This window comes from Thermothelomyces heterothallicus, assembly GCF_042370625.1.
Source record: "Thermothelomyces heterothallicus CBS 202.75 unplaced genomic scaffold P884_scaffold_2, whole genome shotgun sequence".
In the NCBI taxonomy this organism is placed as follows: domain Eukaryota; kingdom Fungi; phylum Ascomycota; class Sordariomycetes; order Sordariales; family Chaetomiaceae; genus Thermothelomyces; species Thermothelomyces heterothallicus.
Window position 1 is genome coordinate 117,954 of NW_027192563.1, and position 13,741 is coordinate 131,694.

Consider the following 13,741-nt stretch of genomic DNA (forward strand, 5'->3'; position numbering starts at 1 on the left):
ACAAAACTTCTTCCTTAGCTTTACTCCCGGAAGCTTGAACTGGTGACCCACAGAACCCCTATTTGGTGCCCCAAACCGCCCTCAGCCGTTATCCCGAACTTCAGCTTTACCAGTCCTCAATAATACCACAACGACATCGGTGGAAGCGGGCCCTCAGACTCGGGCAGTCAGTTTCAGTCAAAGGACAGCCTTACTGGCGACATGGCGAACCATACGGATTGCAAAACCGTTATCGGGAACGTGGGCAGAGAGGTTAAGGCAGCCTCGTGCTCATCGGAAAAGAGCCTGTGTGTGGAAGAGTCGACGAGCGGAGAAAGCAGTCAGGACGAGACAAGCGCCGAGTCCGACCTCAGTGGCGATGAAGAGACAGTTCTCAATACCCATCTCGATCTGCTCCAGCGGCGGCCCGAGCTCGACGAGCTCAACGAGATCAAGACAACGCCCTTGTTCACGGAAGCAGTCCGTAAGCACGCACTTTCGTTTTCTTCCAAAACCACCGAGAAACCTTTCAGTCAGTATGGCCTGCTGGGCGGCAACCTCACCGGGGACATCAGTGGTGATGCCTCGCCCGATCCCCGTATCTTTTGGAACATTGCCGCGCCCTCCAGCTTCTTCATCTGTGGTAGCCAGGGGTCTGGTAAAAGTCACACTTTGTCATGCCTTCTGGAGAACGCCCTGGTGCCGTGCAAGGCGAATGTGCTGCCGCGCCCATTGACGGGCATTGTCTTCCATTACGACACATTCACTTCCGATTCAGGCGGATCTCCTTGTGAGGTTGCTTGGCTGTCCTCAAACCCGGACATCAAGGTGCGGGTCTTGTGTCCACCAACGAATATCCGGACCTTGCAAGTGTGTCTCTCTCTACTTTTTCCTTCTTCTCTCGTTCGCTACCCTTTTGCGGGAGTTAATCAAGGCCTTAGGACATGTACAAGAAGTTCCCTAGCATCAGAGTTGAAGAGCTCCGGCTCAACGAATCCGACCTCAACACCAAGAGGATGCTGGACCTCATGGCCGTCACCACAGGCGGCAATCTCCCTCTCTATCTCCACGTTGCCCAGCGCATCCTTCGTGATCTACGCGTGAATCAGCAAAAGACAGGTGCCGGGTTCAGCTACACTGCATTCAAGAAGCAACTTGCCCTCGAAGACCTGACCGAGATGCAGCTGGCGCCGCTAAAACAGCGCCTCGAGACGCTCGAGTCGTTCATGGTTGAACAGCAGGCCAAGGCGTTCGACATGTTTAATGCTACGAAGAGTGCCAAGTCGCGCCGATCCGCAGCAGTAAAAGGCACGTCTTGGCAACCCCAGAACGGACACCTTACCATCGTCGACCTCTCCTGCCCCTGTGTCACCCCGGAGATGGCTTGTTCGCTCTTCAACATCTGTCTCTCCCTCTTCCTGGAGCAGAACCCGTCCGGAGTTGGTCGGCTTGTCGCCCTCGACGAGGCTCACAAGTACATGACGGAGTCGCAAGAGTGCATGACGCTCACCGAGGCCTTGCTAGGGACGATCCGCCTGCAGCGGCACCTCGGCGCCAGGGTGATCATCTCGACGCAAGAGCCGACCATCAGCCCCAAGCTGCTGGACCTGTGCAGCGTAACGGTCGTGCACCGGTTCACCTCGCCGGACTGGCTGAACGCGCTGAGAAGGCACCTGGCGGGTGTGGCATCGAGCGGCAGGTTGCTCGAGAAAGCCAGGAAGCTGAATTTGGGTGATGATGGCGACGAGGAGGAAGGTGTTGATGGCGCCGGCTCGCTCACCCTAGGCGACACCGATCCGGTGCTGGAACTGTTTTCAAGGATTGTGGATTTGCGGGTCGGCGAAGCTTTGTTGTTTTCACCGAGTGCTATCGTGGGGGTAAAGAGGAAGAGAGACCACGAGGGCGGTGCGCTGGGCGATGTCCAACGTCTCGGCCACGGGATCTTGAAAGTGCGAATCCGCAACCGGACGACGGCTGACGGGGGCAAAAGTATCATGGCAAGTTAAGAGTGACTTTTGGCGTGGCATGTTGGGTTGTTGGTGTATGGCGTTGTGGGAAGCTCCCGTCTCAGGGGAGAGCCGGTGTGGGGTTGCCATGATGGGCCGTACTGTATGTGCTGTACTTTGCATACAGCATCAAGATCATTGGAATACTGGGATGTTGGGATGTGGCTCTAATGAGTTTGGGAACGCTCGGGTTGGATTTGCAGAGACGCTTTTAATATCCAACCTAACAGAGGAGGACAGAAAGTTGTTCGTAAAGGTTAGCGGGGTGCTGCGGCTCTTGGTCACAAGAGAGGTTCTCGCCACATCCAATAATCCCTTATTAATAAATGGTGAGCATTGGCCCCTAAGGACCCGCAACATTTCAGTTCCAGCAGGCTACTCAGCACCCGCCTGGCGACATACCTGAGGACCACACACACCGAAAACGACAGCTGCGCTGGCGTCCTTTCGCGCTCGCTCGAGCAGTCAACTTACCACTTGAGGACCGCATCCTAAGACAACTCGAGGAATCCTGAATCATTACATTCTATTCACCGTCACTTCACGTACATTTAACGCAACTTCATAACCACGCCAACAAAGAAGCAAGCAACCTTTTTTTTTTTTTGGCCGAGAAGTTTTCTGATTACGAGTTTTCAAGTTCGCATGGCTCCGCGCTTTGACTCGCCCCCCTCAACACCAGACTCCTTCTCGCAACCGCGGCCACGGCCGCCGCGGTCGCCCGGTCACTCCGCTCAAATCAGGATACAAAACCGGAGGAGAGCGTACCTCGAGAGACACGAGAGCTATTTCCAATCAATCGAGCATGAGCTCTCAGGTGAGTTACTCAGTTTTTTTTTCCTCAGCTTTTTGATGCCGGGATCTCACCTGTTTCAATGACGATTCATTCCCCCTCCACTTCCCTTCCCCGGTTCCCTTCCCCTAATAACACCCACAAACCGCCCAATTCACATTACCATTCATCATTTCAGGCACGGGGGTGGGGCCTATACTCTCCCGGAGTCAAGCGACTCATGTTTACTTCAAGGCCTCAACATCACGGAGAAGATGGACTGACCTCTCCGCGTTACCCCCCCCCCCCCGCGGGAAAGAGCGAAAATAAAAGAAGAATATACATATACTAAAAACCAATATTAGACCCCCTTCTCTATGACTTTCTGATCCGCCGGTTCCAGACCCCTGCCGAGCGTGAGGCCGAGGGCCGCGCGAAGGGGTACGCCCGCGTGCTGGAGGGCTCGCTCCTCCGGGGCGAGGAGCGGCTCGCGAAGCTGAGGGAGCAGACGGTGGGCAAAAACAATAGAAACAACAACGACGACAACAACGATAACAACAACAACCACGACAGCAGCCGCGATTACGGCCGGGAGGAGCAAGATGAGGAGGAGATGGAGGAGGTGGAGGATGGCGACGGCGACGTTGGTGATGGTGGTGGTGATGGCGGCTCGGGCCGTTCCCGATTCGCGGCCGACGGCGGAGGAGGGCCGGGCACGACGTTCAGCAGCCTGGCGGCCGAGCTGGTGCCGCCGCCCAGGACGCGCGAGGAAGGGCGGGCGCAGTGGGAGGAGTACCTGCGGGATCGGTTCATCCGGGGCGAGGACGACGACTTTGACTACTCCCTGGTGGACGACAACGAGGAGTATGATGTTTTTGAGAGGGTCGATAGGGAGGAGGCGTGGTACGTTGAACTTTTTCCCCAACTGTTCTTTTTTTTTCTTCTTTTTCGTATCTCTCCCCTCGTGTTAATAGCCCTCGCTTCCTCGCCTAATTACGGCTGTAGCAGGACCCCGAGCTGGCTCCGTGCTTGGTTGAGCGTGTGATGGCTGACATTGGTGTCCGGCAGGTTCGAAGACGAAGAACCGCAGTGGGCTACGAGTGACGAGGAAGGGGAAGGGGGGAAGGAGAAGATATTACAGGGTGAGACTGGGATTCAGGATTTCTAGGTGATGTGTCGCGTGGTGAGTGATAAGTATTACTTATTCTCGTGTCTTAATAATAATAATAGTTGTCAAGTGTCAGGCTGTAATTAATCAATAAAATTGGTCAATTTCCCGGTCTGATTTTAGAGAGAAACGAGAGGAAAAAAAGAGAAAAGAGGTAACATGTACGAAAGCTCCAATATGAAAAAAAAAAAAAAGAAAAAGAAAAAGAAAAAGAACCCTGTCATTTTACACTCGCTTTGAAATACTCATCCAACAAGTCTAGATGAGAAGGGTGCACCCGGCCAATCTTGGCAACCATCAGGTTGTCCTCGACGGTGTAAATCCTCCCGCAGTCCAGCCTGGCAACGGGCGAGATGTACTGGTCGGGGGCCTCGATGATGACGGCGATGGGTCTCCGCGAGATCTCCTCGTCGTCGTGCGGGCGGGCGGGCCTGACGTTGGCCCTGTACAGCACGACGAAGTCTTGGGCCCGGCCGCGGTTCGTCTTGGCGGCGTTGGTCCCGCCGTACGTGGTGATTCGGAAGCACAGCGAGTGGTGCAGCCGCCGGCGCACCACGACGAACCAGCGCGGCTTGGTGATGTGCTTCCCCCCGTGGGGTCCCTGACAGCCGCTCGCCAGGGCTCCCGGGGGTGTTTTGCGGTCGAGCATGTCTGCCGTGGCCGGCTCGAACCAGTCGGTCGCGAAGATGCGGCCGAGCTGGAAGAAGCGCTTGGGTTTGTCTACCACTTTGAATTCTGTTTGATTTTTTTTTTTTTTTTTTTTTGGTTTTCTGTTTAGCGCGGAGCCTTCCTGGCCGGGCTTCCGGGGAGAGATTCTTGCCATGTGGAATGGCTGGGCACACTTCAGAACGTACCATCACCCTGCAGAGGTTGCGGCCTGGGAATCCCCCTCATCTGGTATTCCGTGTAGAGGAGTCGTTCGCCGTCTAATTAATTAATAAGCGTAGAGTCAGCCCCTTCGCCCTTTCTGTCGATAATAAGGAGACTGGCGGGCCGCATGCCTTCATCCACCCTGACATAGTCTTCAACGTCCGACGCCCACTCCCACGGGTCGTCATATTCGCTGATGGGCCCGGGGTAATCCGACGCACTCGGCCTGGAGGCCACGGCCTCTTGAGTCGGGGTTGCTATGTCCCCCGTGCGACTGCGACTGTCGGAATTTTCTTCCTTTGTTGGATATTGCGAGCAAAAGACGGCGGTTGGTGCGCCCGCCAGGTCCCACTCCGTTGCTGCACCTTTACGCGAATAGTCAAGCATCGTTGTAGTCGTTTTCCATGACAGGCGAGGCGGAACTAAACCTTTGGTCCTTACGATGGCGGCCTCTCTCGGGCTTGATGGCGCATCGCACCGTATTATGCTGCCATTCATTCTCGCGCCCGTCCAGGGCCTGGGCTTGATGCCGGAGGTGTTGGGGGGGAGGGGGGGCGTAGTTGGCTAGCGAGTTGTTTCTATGCCTCCAGAGTCGGGCAGACAAGTCTACGCGCGAAGGTCGCAGATTGTAGCCGCCGGGCTGAGTGAGAAGAAGCCTTAGGTAGGTAATTAATCAGGCGGGGATGGAAGAGCGAACCAGAATCGAAGTCGCCGACCCAATGATGAGCCCAGTTCCTCAAGGTCCAGGAGAATCAATGAGCACACTTCAACAAGCAAAGAGACAACTAGTTAAATAAGCCAACCTTTTGCCGCTGTCCCCATGGAGACACCTCTGTTTTCTACGAGGTTGCTCCACTGGAGATGTGTGCATAGGCTAGGTATAATACATCCGTACTCGGTGGTTGGTGCTGACTACTTGGTATTATGGGTAAGTTTGACCCCTGATAAGGTAATTAATACAAGGTATTACCGGGGACCTAACTAAAAGAGTGCACCAAGCTTCACAGTTAGAATCGGGTCATCAGAAACTACCGTTAGACCACATTGCTAACAGATAGAAAAAAAATGTAATACGTATCCTAGTTCCAATATTTTCCTAGTTTTCCATGTTTTTCTAAGGCATTTTACTAATTACCTGATGTGGTAATTATAAATAGATAGTGTCCTAGTTGGTACCTAGGTAGCTACAGTAAATCCAGTTCTATTAATGGTAGTTTACAGTGTCTTGGTTCTAGCTACGGATCCGTATAAAGCTTGATGTAGTCTTCGAGTTAGGCCCCTGGTAATACCTGGTAATACCTGGTAATGCCCCGGCCATGGGTCAGACGAGTAACGTAAAAACAGACACTGCCGATGGTGGCGATGGTGGGGTAAAAGTACAATTCCCGTTCTTGGCCGAGGGGAGGATGCTGCACGCCGAGCAAGACTGTGGCTGCTCTCCCCGTCCCGTCTTTCAGATCACACGGAACCATATGTACGCGGCAAACCACATACGAACAGCGAGGGGCATCTGGCATCGGTCGTTGAGATGTTGAAGTGCCACTTGGACATTGTTTGTTTGAGAGCATTGTCGGCTCCGTTGCTTCTCTCCGCCTCCTCTCTGCTTCTTTTTCCCCCCTCTGCGCTCGTTTTCTTCTTTTCTTCCTTTCTTCCTGACAGTCTTCGTCTGGATCTCGAGCGATAACGGGCGAGGGGTTGTAGGAATTTCCGAAGTCAAGGGATAGAAGTAGTGCACCCTTGTTCTGCTTGGCAGTTGACAAACCGCCTCGTACGGAGTACATAGGTAGCCAATCGGTGAGGTAGATCTTTGTTGTGAAACCAGGGTTAAATGCAGAGAGAAGCAAAGCACCATCGCTTCGGAGTATCGGTGAGTGCTGCCATAGGAGAGAGTACTTCACAGCAGCCTATTCCGGACAAGAGTGCACTGAATGCTGTTCGATGGGTTTAAAACGTACCAAAGCCATTACAGCATGCGGAAGACCGTCAACCGCCTATAAATTATTAAGAATTACACGTCCTCCACGCGCATTAGTCCCTTATCACAACCCTCTCATGCACTGCTGCGGCGCCTGCGCCCCCATATCGTCTTGCCGCGAATCGCACTCCCGAGAGGCACTCATTTTCAGACACGCTGTACGTGTACCCTGTTGCTGCTGCATTTCTTGTCGTTTCCGCACAGCGTGCGGATAGCAACTCTCGAAGTCTCGGATGAGGGAGTTAGTGATCTATACCGCCTTTCCTCTCTTTCCCCTTTCCTTCCTCTTTTTTTCTTTTTCCGATGCCCGATCCTGGTCGGCCATGGCCCCTGGTTCGGGCCTTGTCAGTGCTAATGCATCATAGCGCTGCTGCTGTTGCTCCTCCCGCTGCATCTGGTCATGAGGAGGTATGTTCATGCAGAAACCAGTGCCGGCCCGAGAGGTGGTTCGTGGTGTTGCGGCACCCGGAGGCAGCGGCTTGAGACCGAGACGACGCCGATCGCGGGGCTGGCATCCGTTCGGGCACTTGTAACGCTGACAGATGGCACCATGAACCTCTGGTCTGCGTGGAAAGTGTCCTGAAGGTTATCTTTACCCCGGCACTCGTAGATGTGCCTTGGCAAAGGACAGTGATGGGAAAGACAGCAACACGACTTTCAGACACCAATGCCTGTCTCCTGCCGTTCCCACCGCTGTCTCGGGGGACCGGCAACTGGGAAGCAAAACTCGACTCGAGCATGTTTCCGACAGCCGAGGTGGACATGGCATCGACTCTGTGTTTATGGCGCAGAAAGGCCCTCGAGGCTTGTCGATACCGGATACGGAAAATGTCACAAACCGGATCTGTACATACATACACGAACAGCAAGGGCTCTCGGGCCACTCTAGTCTCAGATCTAACTCCTTGTGGAAAAGCGATGAGCGGCAGCAAGTCCTCATGGCAGATAACTTAGATGTCTCTCTGTCTGGGCATTGCCAACGCTGGCAAGGTGAGGTGCACCTCGCGTACGGATTACTTGCAAGTGGAAGGGATGACTAATTAACACACTGATGAGGTAGTGTGGCCTGTCGGGTGCCTCATTCCTTTCCCCAAGTAGGGCAGGCGCTCCAGCAATCCGGATTTCTGGTCATTGTCGCCCCATGCCCAACGCCAGCCTTGCAAGGCTGGCGATGCAGTGTGGGATGGAAATATGAAGTAGACCGGTGACATGAAATAACTTTTGGGAGACGCCAGTGAAGGCCCACTCTCGCTGGAATGCCCCTCGTTAGTAAGTGCATGTCAGTAATCCGTACAGAGTACAGTAGGCACGGGGCCCCACGACCTAAGCCCCACCATTTACTCGAGAGCGATGCGCGCCGAACCACTCTCTGGAAACAACACTAACCAAGGTGGAGATCACACACGCTCTTCTTGGACCCGCTCAGCTCAGGTTCCTGCGCAACCCCGCGTTACCCGCGTCGAAAAGCCCCGCGCTGCTGGGCAAGAACACCCAGCGCACTCGACCAACATGACGCAGGAGCAATAACTAACTACAGGGCGACGGAACCCCAAAACTTTTGGGCATCGCGAGCCGGCGCAAGTCACGGCCGCGGCAACGGCAGGACCCCACCACCACCCCACCACCCCACCAACCCACCAACCCACCAACCCGCCAAGCCGCTGCCCGGAACGCTGGCCACACGGTTAAAATGGAGGATAAATAGGAAGATGGGACCAGACCCTCCTCCTTTCCCGACTTTCACGCGCCCGGCCAACCCAGCGGGACGGGCCCGCCTGGAGATGATGCTCCAGCGCGCGTGCGAGCTCTCCCGAGCAGGAGGAGGATGATGAGGAGGAGGAGGGAGTCTCCAGACACACACATCCTCCACATCCTCTCTAGTTATATATAACCCAGACGAGAGTGCTCCGGCCCGTTTGAGCCCGAATTTTGCACCTCTCTTCTGTCACGCAAAGCTCCTCTTCCCGTTTCTGGATTGAACACCACCAAGGCGCATCTTAAGTGCCCCTCCTCTCCCCCCCTCCCCGCATCACCGCGCATCCCCCAGAAGCGTATATAAACCAACTCCCCCCGCAACTCCCCAACAGTAAGTAAGGGGTGGTCTCTCCAGGAACGAGCAGCCATCCGCCATGGCGCCCCTCATCACCAACATCTTCACGGCCGACCCGTCGGCCCACGTCTTCGAGGGCAAGCTCTTCATATACCCGTCGCACGATCGCGAGACGGACATCAAGTTCAACGACGACGGCGACCAGTACGACATGGTCGACTACCACGTATTCAGCACCGAGTCGCTGGACCCGGCCGCCCCCGTGACCGACCACGGCGTCGTGCTCCGGGCCCAAGACGTCCCCTGGGTGTCCAAGCAGCTCTGGGCCCCCGACGCCGCCTACAAGGACGGCAAGTACTACCTCTACTTCCCCGCCCGCGACAAGCAGGGCGTCTTCCGCATCGGCGTCGCCGTCGCCGACCGCCCCGAGGGCCCCTTCACCCCCGACCCGGAGCCCATCCGGGACAGCTACAGCATCGACCCGGCCGTCTTCGTCGACGACGACGGCCGGGCCTACATGTACTTCGGCGGCCTCTGGGGCGGCCAGCTGCAGTGCTACCAGAAGGGCAACGGCGTCTTCGACCCCGAGTGGCTGGGGCCCAGGGAGCCCTCGGGCGAGGGCGTCCGGGCGCTGGGCCCGCGCGTCGCCCGGCTGGCGGACGACATGCGCCGGTTCGCCACCGAGGTGATGGAGATCTCGATCCTGGCGCCCGAGACGGGCGAGCCGATCCCGGCCGACGACCACGACCGCCGCTTCTTCGAGGCCGCCTGGATGCACAAGTACGACGGCAAGTACTACTTCAGCTACTCCACCGGCGACACCCACTACCTCGTCTACGCCGTCGGCGACAGCCCCTACGGGCCCTTCACCTACGCCGGCCGCATCCTCGAGCCCGTCCTCGGCTGGACCACGCACCACTCCATCGTCCAGTTCCAGGGCCGCTGGTGGCTCTTCCACCACGACTGCGAGCTCAGCGGCGGAGTCGACCACCTGCGCTCCGTCAAGGTCAAGGAGATCTTTTACGACAAGGACGGCAAGATTGTCACTGAAAAGCCCGAGTAGGCGCTGTATTTATATATATATATATATACATATATAGACATATATATATCCATTTATATATGTAAACATCTAACGTATATATATAGCTAAACTATCAAACAACGAAAAAAAAAAAAAAAATCATTGGAACGGGTATTTCTGTCTATGATTCCCAACGAGAAATCTGCTGTTTATACCTTATATGGGGTGAGATCATCAAGCGTGTGAAGTAGTGGTCAGCGAGGCTGGCCAGTGGTCGAACTCTCCCTCTCTCCCTCTCTCCTCGTTCACTCTCCCCTCGTTCACTCTCCCCTCGTTCACTCCCTCCCATCACTCCTTCACTCCCAAACCGCGCACCAACCTATCCAGCGCCGCCTCGTACCTCGCCGGGCTGTGGTCCGTCAACAGCCCCATCCCGAATCGGATCTCCCCGAACCTCCTCTCCACGTCTTTTACATACCGCAGCACCATCCTCTTCGCCGGCCGCCCTACCCCTTCCTTGCCTCCCTCGGTCGTTTCCGGGGCCCTGAGGAGCGCCACCGTCCCCTCCACGACAAACACCTCCCCCGGCGGGACGAGCTTCTCGCTCCGCATCGCCCGCCTCAGAGTGCCGAGCAGCTCGTAACCCCATTCGTCGTCGCCGTCGTTCCGGACGTCTTGGTCGTCTCTGGCGAGGCAAGCGCGGGCGATGGCCTTCAGGATCCTCCGCCTCGCCTCGCGGGCGGCGCCGTCCGCCCGGAGCGCCAGCGCGGCGCCCTGGACGTCGTGGAGGAGCCCGAGCGAGAGGAACGGGACGATGTCGTTGCCGTTCACCATGGTCGTGATCAGCCCGCGCGTGGCATCACGCAGGGCGGAGCACACGGTCGCGGGCGGGCCGTAGGCGTAGACTTGGATCGGGCGGTTCGGTGGGATGCCTAGATGGTAGCGTGGAGAAGAAGAAGAAGATGATGATGATGAGAAGGAAAAGGAGGAGGAGGTGGTGGTGGTGGCAGTAACAAAGGTGCGGTTGTTGTTGTTGTTGTTGTTGTTGCTGCTGCTGCTGCTGTTACCACCGTCAACCGGCTCCGAGATCATGATGCCTAGGAGGGAGGTCACGGCAGCGCCGAGAGAATGGCCCGTGAGGATCAAGCCGTAGTTGGGGAACTCTTCGAGGGCGGCCTGGAGCGTGCGCAGGACGCGGCCGTCGCCTCCGTGGAGGAGGCGCTTGGCCGAGGCGTGCACGCCCTTGTGCACTTTGTACGAGCGGCCCTGCCAGGTCAGCTCGTCGTATTCGCACGCCATGTCGGCCAGGACGTCCTCGAACCCGAGCGTGCCGCGGCAGGCGAGGACCACCGCTTTGGACTCGTGGTCGAGCGAAATGTAGTGCACGAGAGGCACGCCCGTATTGGTCGCCCCCGTGGCATCGGAACCGCCTTCTGGGTCGACAAAGGAGGCGAGGAGAATGTCGTTGGGATTGGATTTGGTGTGGTGAGCAAAGGACCGCAGTTCGTGGTGTGTGTCGTCGAGGATCCCCGACCTCGGCATCTCAGTACCGATGCCTAGGGCTCTGAGGAAATGGGATCCGTAAGACGCCGAGGCAAAGCGCATGTATCGAGCAGCGTTGCTGAGCAAATGCCGCTCGGGGAACACGCCCGGCAAAACACCACTCTGTCTGAGCGCACTCAACTTGTCGACCGGAGTGAAAGTGAGGGCGGTACTCTGGTAAGAGGAAAAAAGTGACATCTCCGACCTGCTCGTGGCCAGCGTGCGGATGCTTGGTGTATCGGATTTTGACCGCCGGTGATTCCTTGCCAAGGCAACCTGTCCGCCCTCGTCTTCCGTATCAGGATCAAGCTCGCACACTTCCCGGCTGCCTGCCGTCTCAGCGTACATGGAAGTGGATTGATAGTTGTCAGTAGTGACGATTGAAGCGCCCAGAGACACTGTCGATTGCCTCCGGCTTTCCTGGATCGAGTGGTAACTGATGCGAGAAAGGCTATGGTCAAACTCATCATGGCCCCCATCACTGTCCAAAAATAGTGACTGCTGATGGATACTGGCTGGTCGTCGGTCCGACTTCCCGGATAATTTAGCTGCCAAGGAGGCAACAAATGTAGACTTAGCTTTGCCCGACGCAGCCTCAGAACTGTTATCCTTCTTGTTGAGTCTTGGGGTTGATCTTCTGAGCACATTTCGAGGACCCTTTCTTGTCTCCCCAGCACTGGGGCCAGAGCTATGCTCTTCCCTCCTCGTCGGAACTAACGGAAGTTCCGGAAGCTTCTTATCAGCGAGCAAGCTTGGCTGACTGCCTCGTGACTGCGATGGAGGTGCGGCGTATGTTGGGTGACTCGGCTCCTGTTGGACGGAGCTGTCGGCGTCGAGATCGATACATAATCGAGGCGTCGTCATATGATGTGATGATGTAGGGGAAGTACTTGGGCCAGCGGTGGTTATGTTTTCCCCTTCGTGGTATGACTTTTGGCGAGAGGCAACTTTGCTGACGGGGTAATGTGAAGCTGGCGGTTCAAGTTGTCTCCCAGAGTCCACGGCGTGGCTGATTTCTCCATCTGTCTTTTGATAGGAGACTCTTCGTTCATGGCGACGCGCGTTTCGAAAGACGAATTGCACGGTGGCATTTTCCTTGCCAGCTTGTGCCAGGGCATTGTTGCGCTTCTCCTCGATCAGTTCGATGCCGGGAGGAGGCCTAACCTCGATTTGTCGCACATCACCAGTAAAATCGACTGTGATGGTCTCCGAGACGGCGAGTTCCGTGGTGATAGACACCTTGGCGTTGTTTGGCAATGACTGCACGATATCACGCTCAAGTTGTCGCGCCGGCGCACTGTCGAGACTCAGATCCCGGTGTTCCGAAGAACCGAGGCTCCTGGAGAGCCGATGCCGCAGCTTCTTATCAGAGATATCAACCCGCACACCGTCGTTGAGGACAACAATGTCCCATACAACCTCATCCACGGGGGACCTGCGGTCTTCCTCCTCCAGGAGAGACCTGCACGACCTCTGCAAAAAGGCCAGAGTGCAAAGTGCTGCGACGAGGTCACTTACTCCAACCATTTCTCCTCGCCCGGCCAACGGGGGATTGGCGATTTCTCGGCGGATCATGGCGATGATGCTGGCCATGGCGCGCGAGGAGTCGGTAGAGCCAAAGAAGCGGTCGAGGGTCGACAGAAACAACTGGGAACCCTCAGATAATGTGGATAGCGCGGTGTTGGCAAATTGGAAACCGGTTGCGGTCCAGAAGATCAAGAGATCCGCCTTGTTGTGTATCTTCTCAATGACACCTTCTATGCCAGTCTCCGTGTCTGCTTGTACCGCGCCTGCGCGGACAAGGGCAGCGTCCTTCCCGGCTCTGCTCAAGACCCCGTCAAGGATGGTACGGCCGACCTTGAGGGTCGAGAGCGTCGTGAACCTGGCCGCATCCAACCCGCTCCCCCCTATGGCGCTGGTAATCCGAACAGCGAGACATGTTGACCGTGTAGCGAAACTGACCAGACTGGCAACCGGGCCGGGGAGGAGTGTGCTTCCGGGGTCTAGGGTTGTCTTGTTGGCGTCCTGGTCGATAACGAGCGCCCCCGAGGGTACCAAGGCATCTTGAACATCCACTGCGGCCCGGCAGTTAGTCGATATCATTCTCGGACCTCCGATCGGTGCCGCATCTTTCGCCTACGCTAGTCGTCGGAGAGGGGTCGCCGCAGCAGGCAGTTCGTCGCGACGCGGCTATTCGCACCGCAGCAGCGATTCGTCGGGGGGGTCAAATAAAAGGACAAAAAAGGAAGTAGATTGAGTTGAAATGCGCATGCCTTGGGATGGAGAGTGCAAGGAACAGAGGTGAACGATAGGGTACCTGGCTTGCCAAAATCTGGGGTGCTCAGGCCCAACGTC

General features: G+C 56.4%; 5 protein-coding genes across 5 annotated transcripts; 3 read left to right on the forward strand and 2 right to left on the reverse strand.

The window, feature by feature from the left end:
• Positions 1–201: 201 nt before the first annotated feature.
• P884DRAFT_274602 (uncharacterized protein) lies at positions 202–1,985 on the forward strand (the record flags this gene model as incomplete). Its single annotated transcript, XM_069442744.1, has 2 exons — positions 202–849; positions 921–1,985. The coding sequence occupies 2 exons, from the start codon at positions 202–204 to the stop codon at positions 1,983–1,985; spliced, it is 1,713 nt and encodes a 570-aa protein (XP_069300873.1).
• Positions 1,986–2,421: 436 nt separating this feature from the next.
• On the forward strand, positions 2,422–4,037 carry P884DRAFT_216136 (coiled-coil domain-containing protein-domain-containing protein). Its single transcript, XM_069439300.1, has 3 exons — positions 2,422–2,802; positions 3,123–3,660; positions 3,826–4,037. The coding sequence occupies exons 1-3, from the start codon at positions 2,631–2,633 to the stop codon at positions 3,923–3,925; spliced, it is 810 nt and encodes a 269-aa protein (XP_069300874.1). The 5' UTR covers positions 2,422–2,630; the 3' UTR covers positions 3,926–4,037.
• A 108-nt stretch (positions 4,038–4,145) lies between these two features.
• P884DRAFT_274605 (uncharacterized protein) lies at positions 4,146–4,819 on the reverse strand (the record flags this gene model as incomplete). Its single annotated transcript, XM_069442745.1, has 2 exons — positions 4,146–4,660; positions 4,780–4,819. 2 exons carry the CDS (start codon positions 4,817–4,819, stop codon positions 4,146–4,148), a joined length of 555 nt encoding a protein of 184 aa, XP_069300875.1.
• A 3,608-nt stretch (positions 4,820–8,427) lies between these two features.
• P884DRAFT_254435 (glycoside hydrolase family 43 protein) lies at positions 8,428–9,984 on the forward strand. The gene has a single exon (XM_069440891.1). The coding sequence runs from the start codon at positions 8,900–8,902 to the stop codon at positions 9,881–9,883; it is 984 nt and encodes a 327-aa protein (XP_069300876.1). The 5' UTR covers positions 8,428–8,899; the 3' UTR covers positions 9,884–9,984.
• Positions 9,985–10,192: 208 nt separating this feature from the next.
• On the reverse strand, positions 10,193–13,489 carry P884DRAFT_191527 (uncharacterized protein; the record flags this gene model as incomplete). Its single annotated transcript, XM_069437596.1, has 1 exon — positions 10,193–13,489. One exon carries the CDS (start codon positions 13,487–13,489, stop codon positions 10,193–10,195), a length of 3,297 nt encoding a protein of 1,098 aa, XP_069300877.1.
• Between the last annotated feature and the right edge of the window lie 252 nt (positions 13,490–13,741).

Bases quoted from the DNA above. Each gene is read 5' to 3' on its own strand.
- P884DRAFT_254435 (XM_069440891.1), top strand. From the start codon at position 8,900: ATGGCGCCCCTCATCACCAACATCTTCACGGCCGACCCGTCGGCCCAC.
- P884DRAFT_216136 (XM_069439300.1), top strand. From the start codon at position 2,631: ATGGCTCCGCGCTTTGACTCGCCCCCCTCAACACCAGACTCCTTCTCG. The intron at 2,803-3,122 runs GTGAGTTACTCA...AACCAATATTAG, and splicing joins AATCGAGCATGAGCTCTCAG to ACCCCCTTCTCTATGACTTT. The intron at 3,661-3,825 runs GTACGTTGAACT...GGTGTCCGGCAG, and splicing joins GTCGATAGGGAGGAGGCGTG to GTTCGAAGACGAAGAACCGC.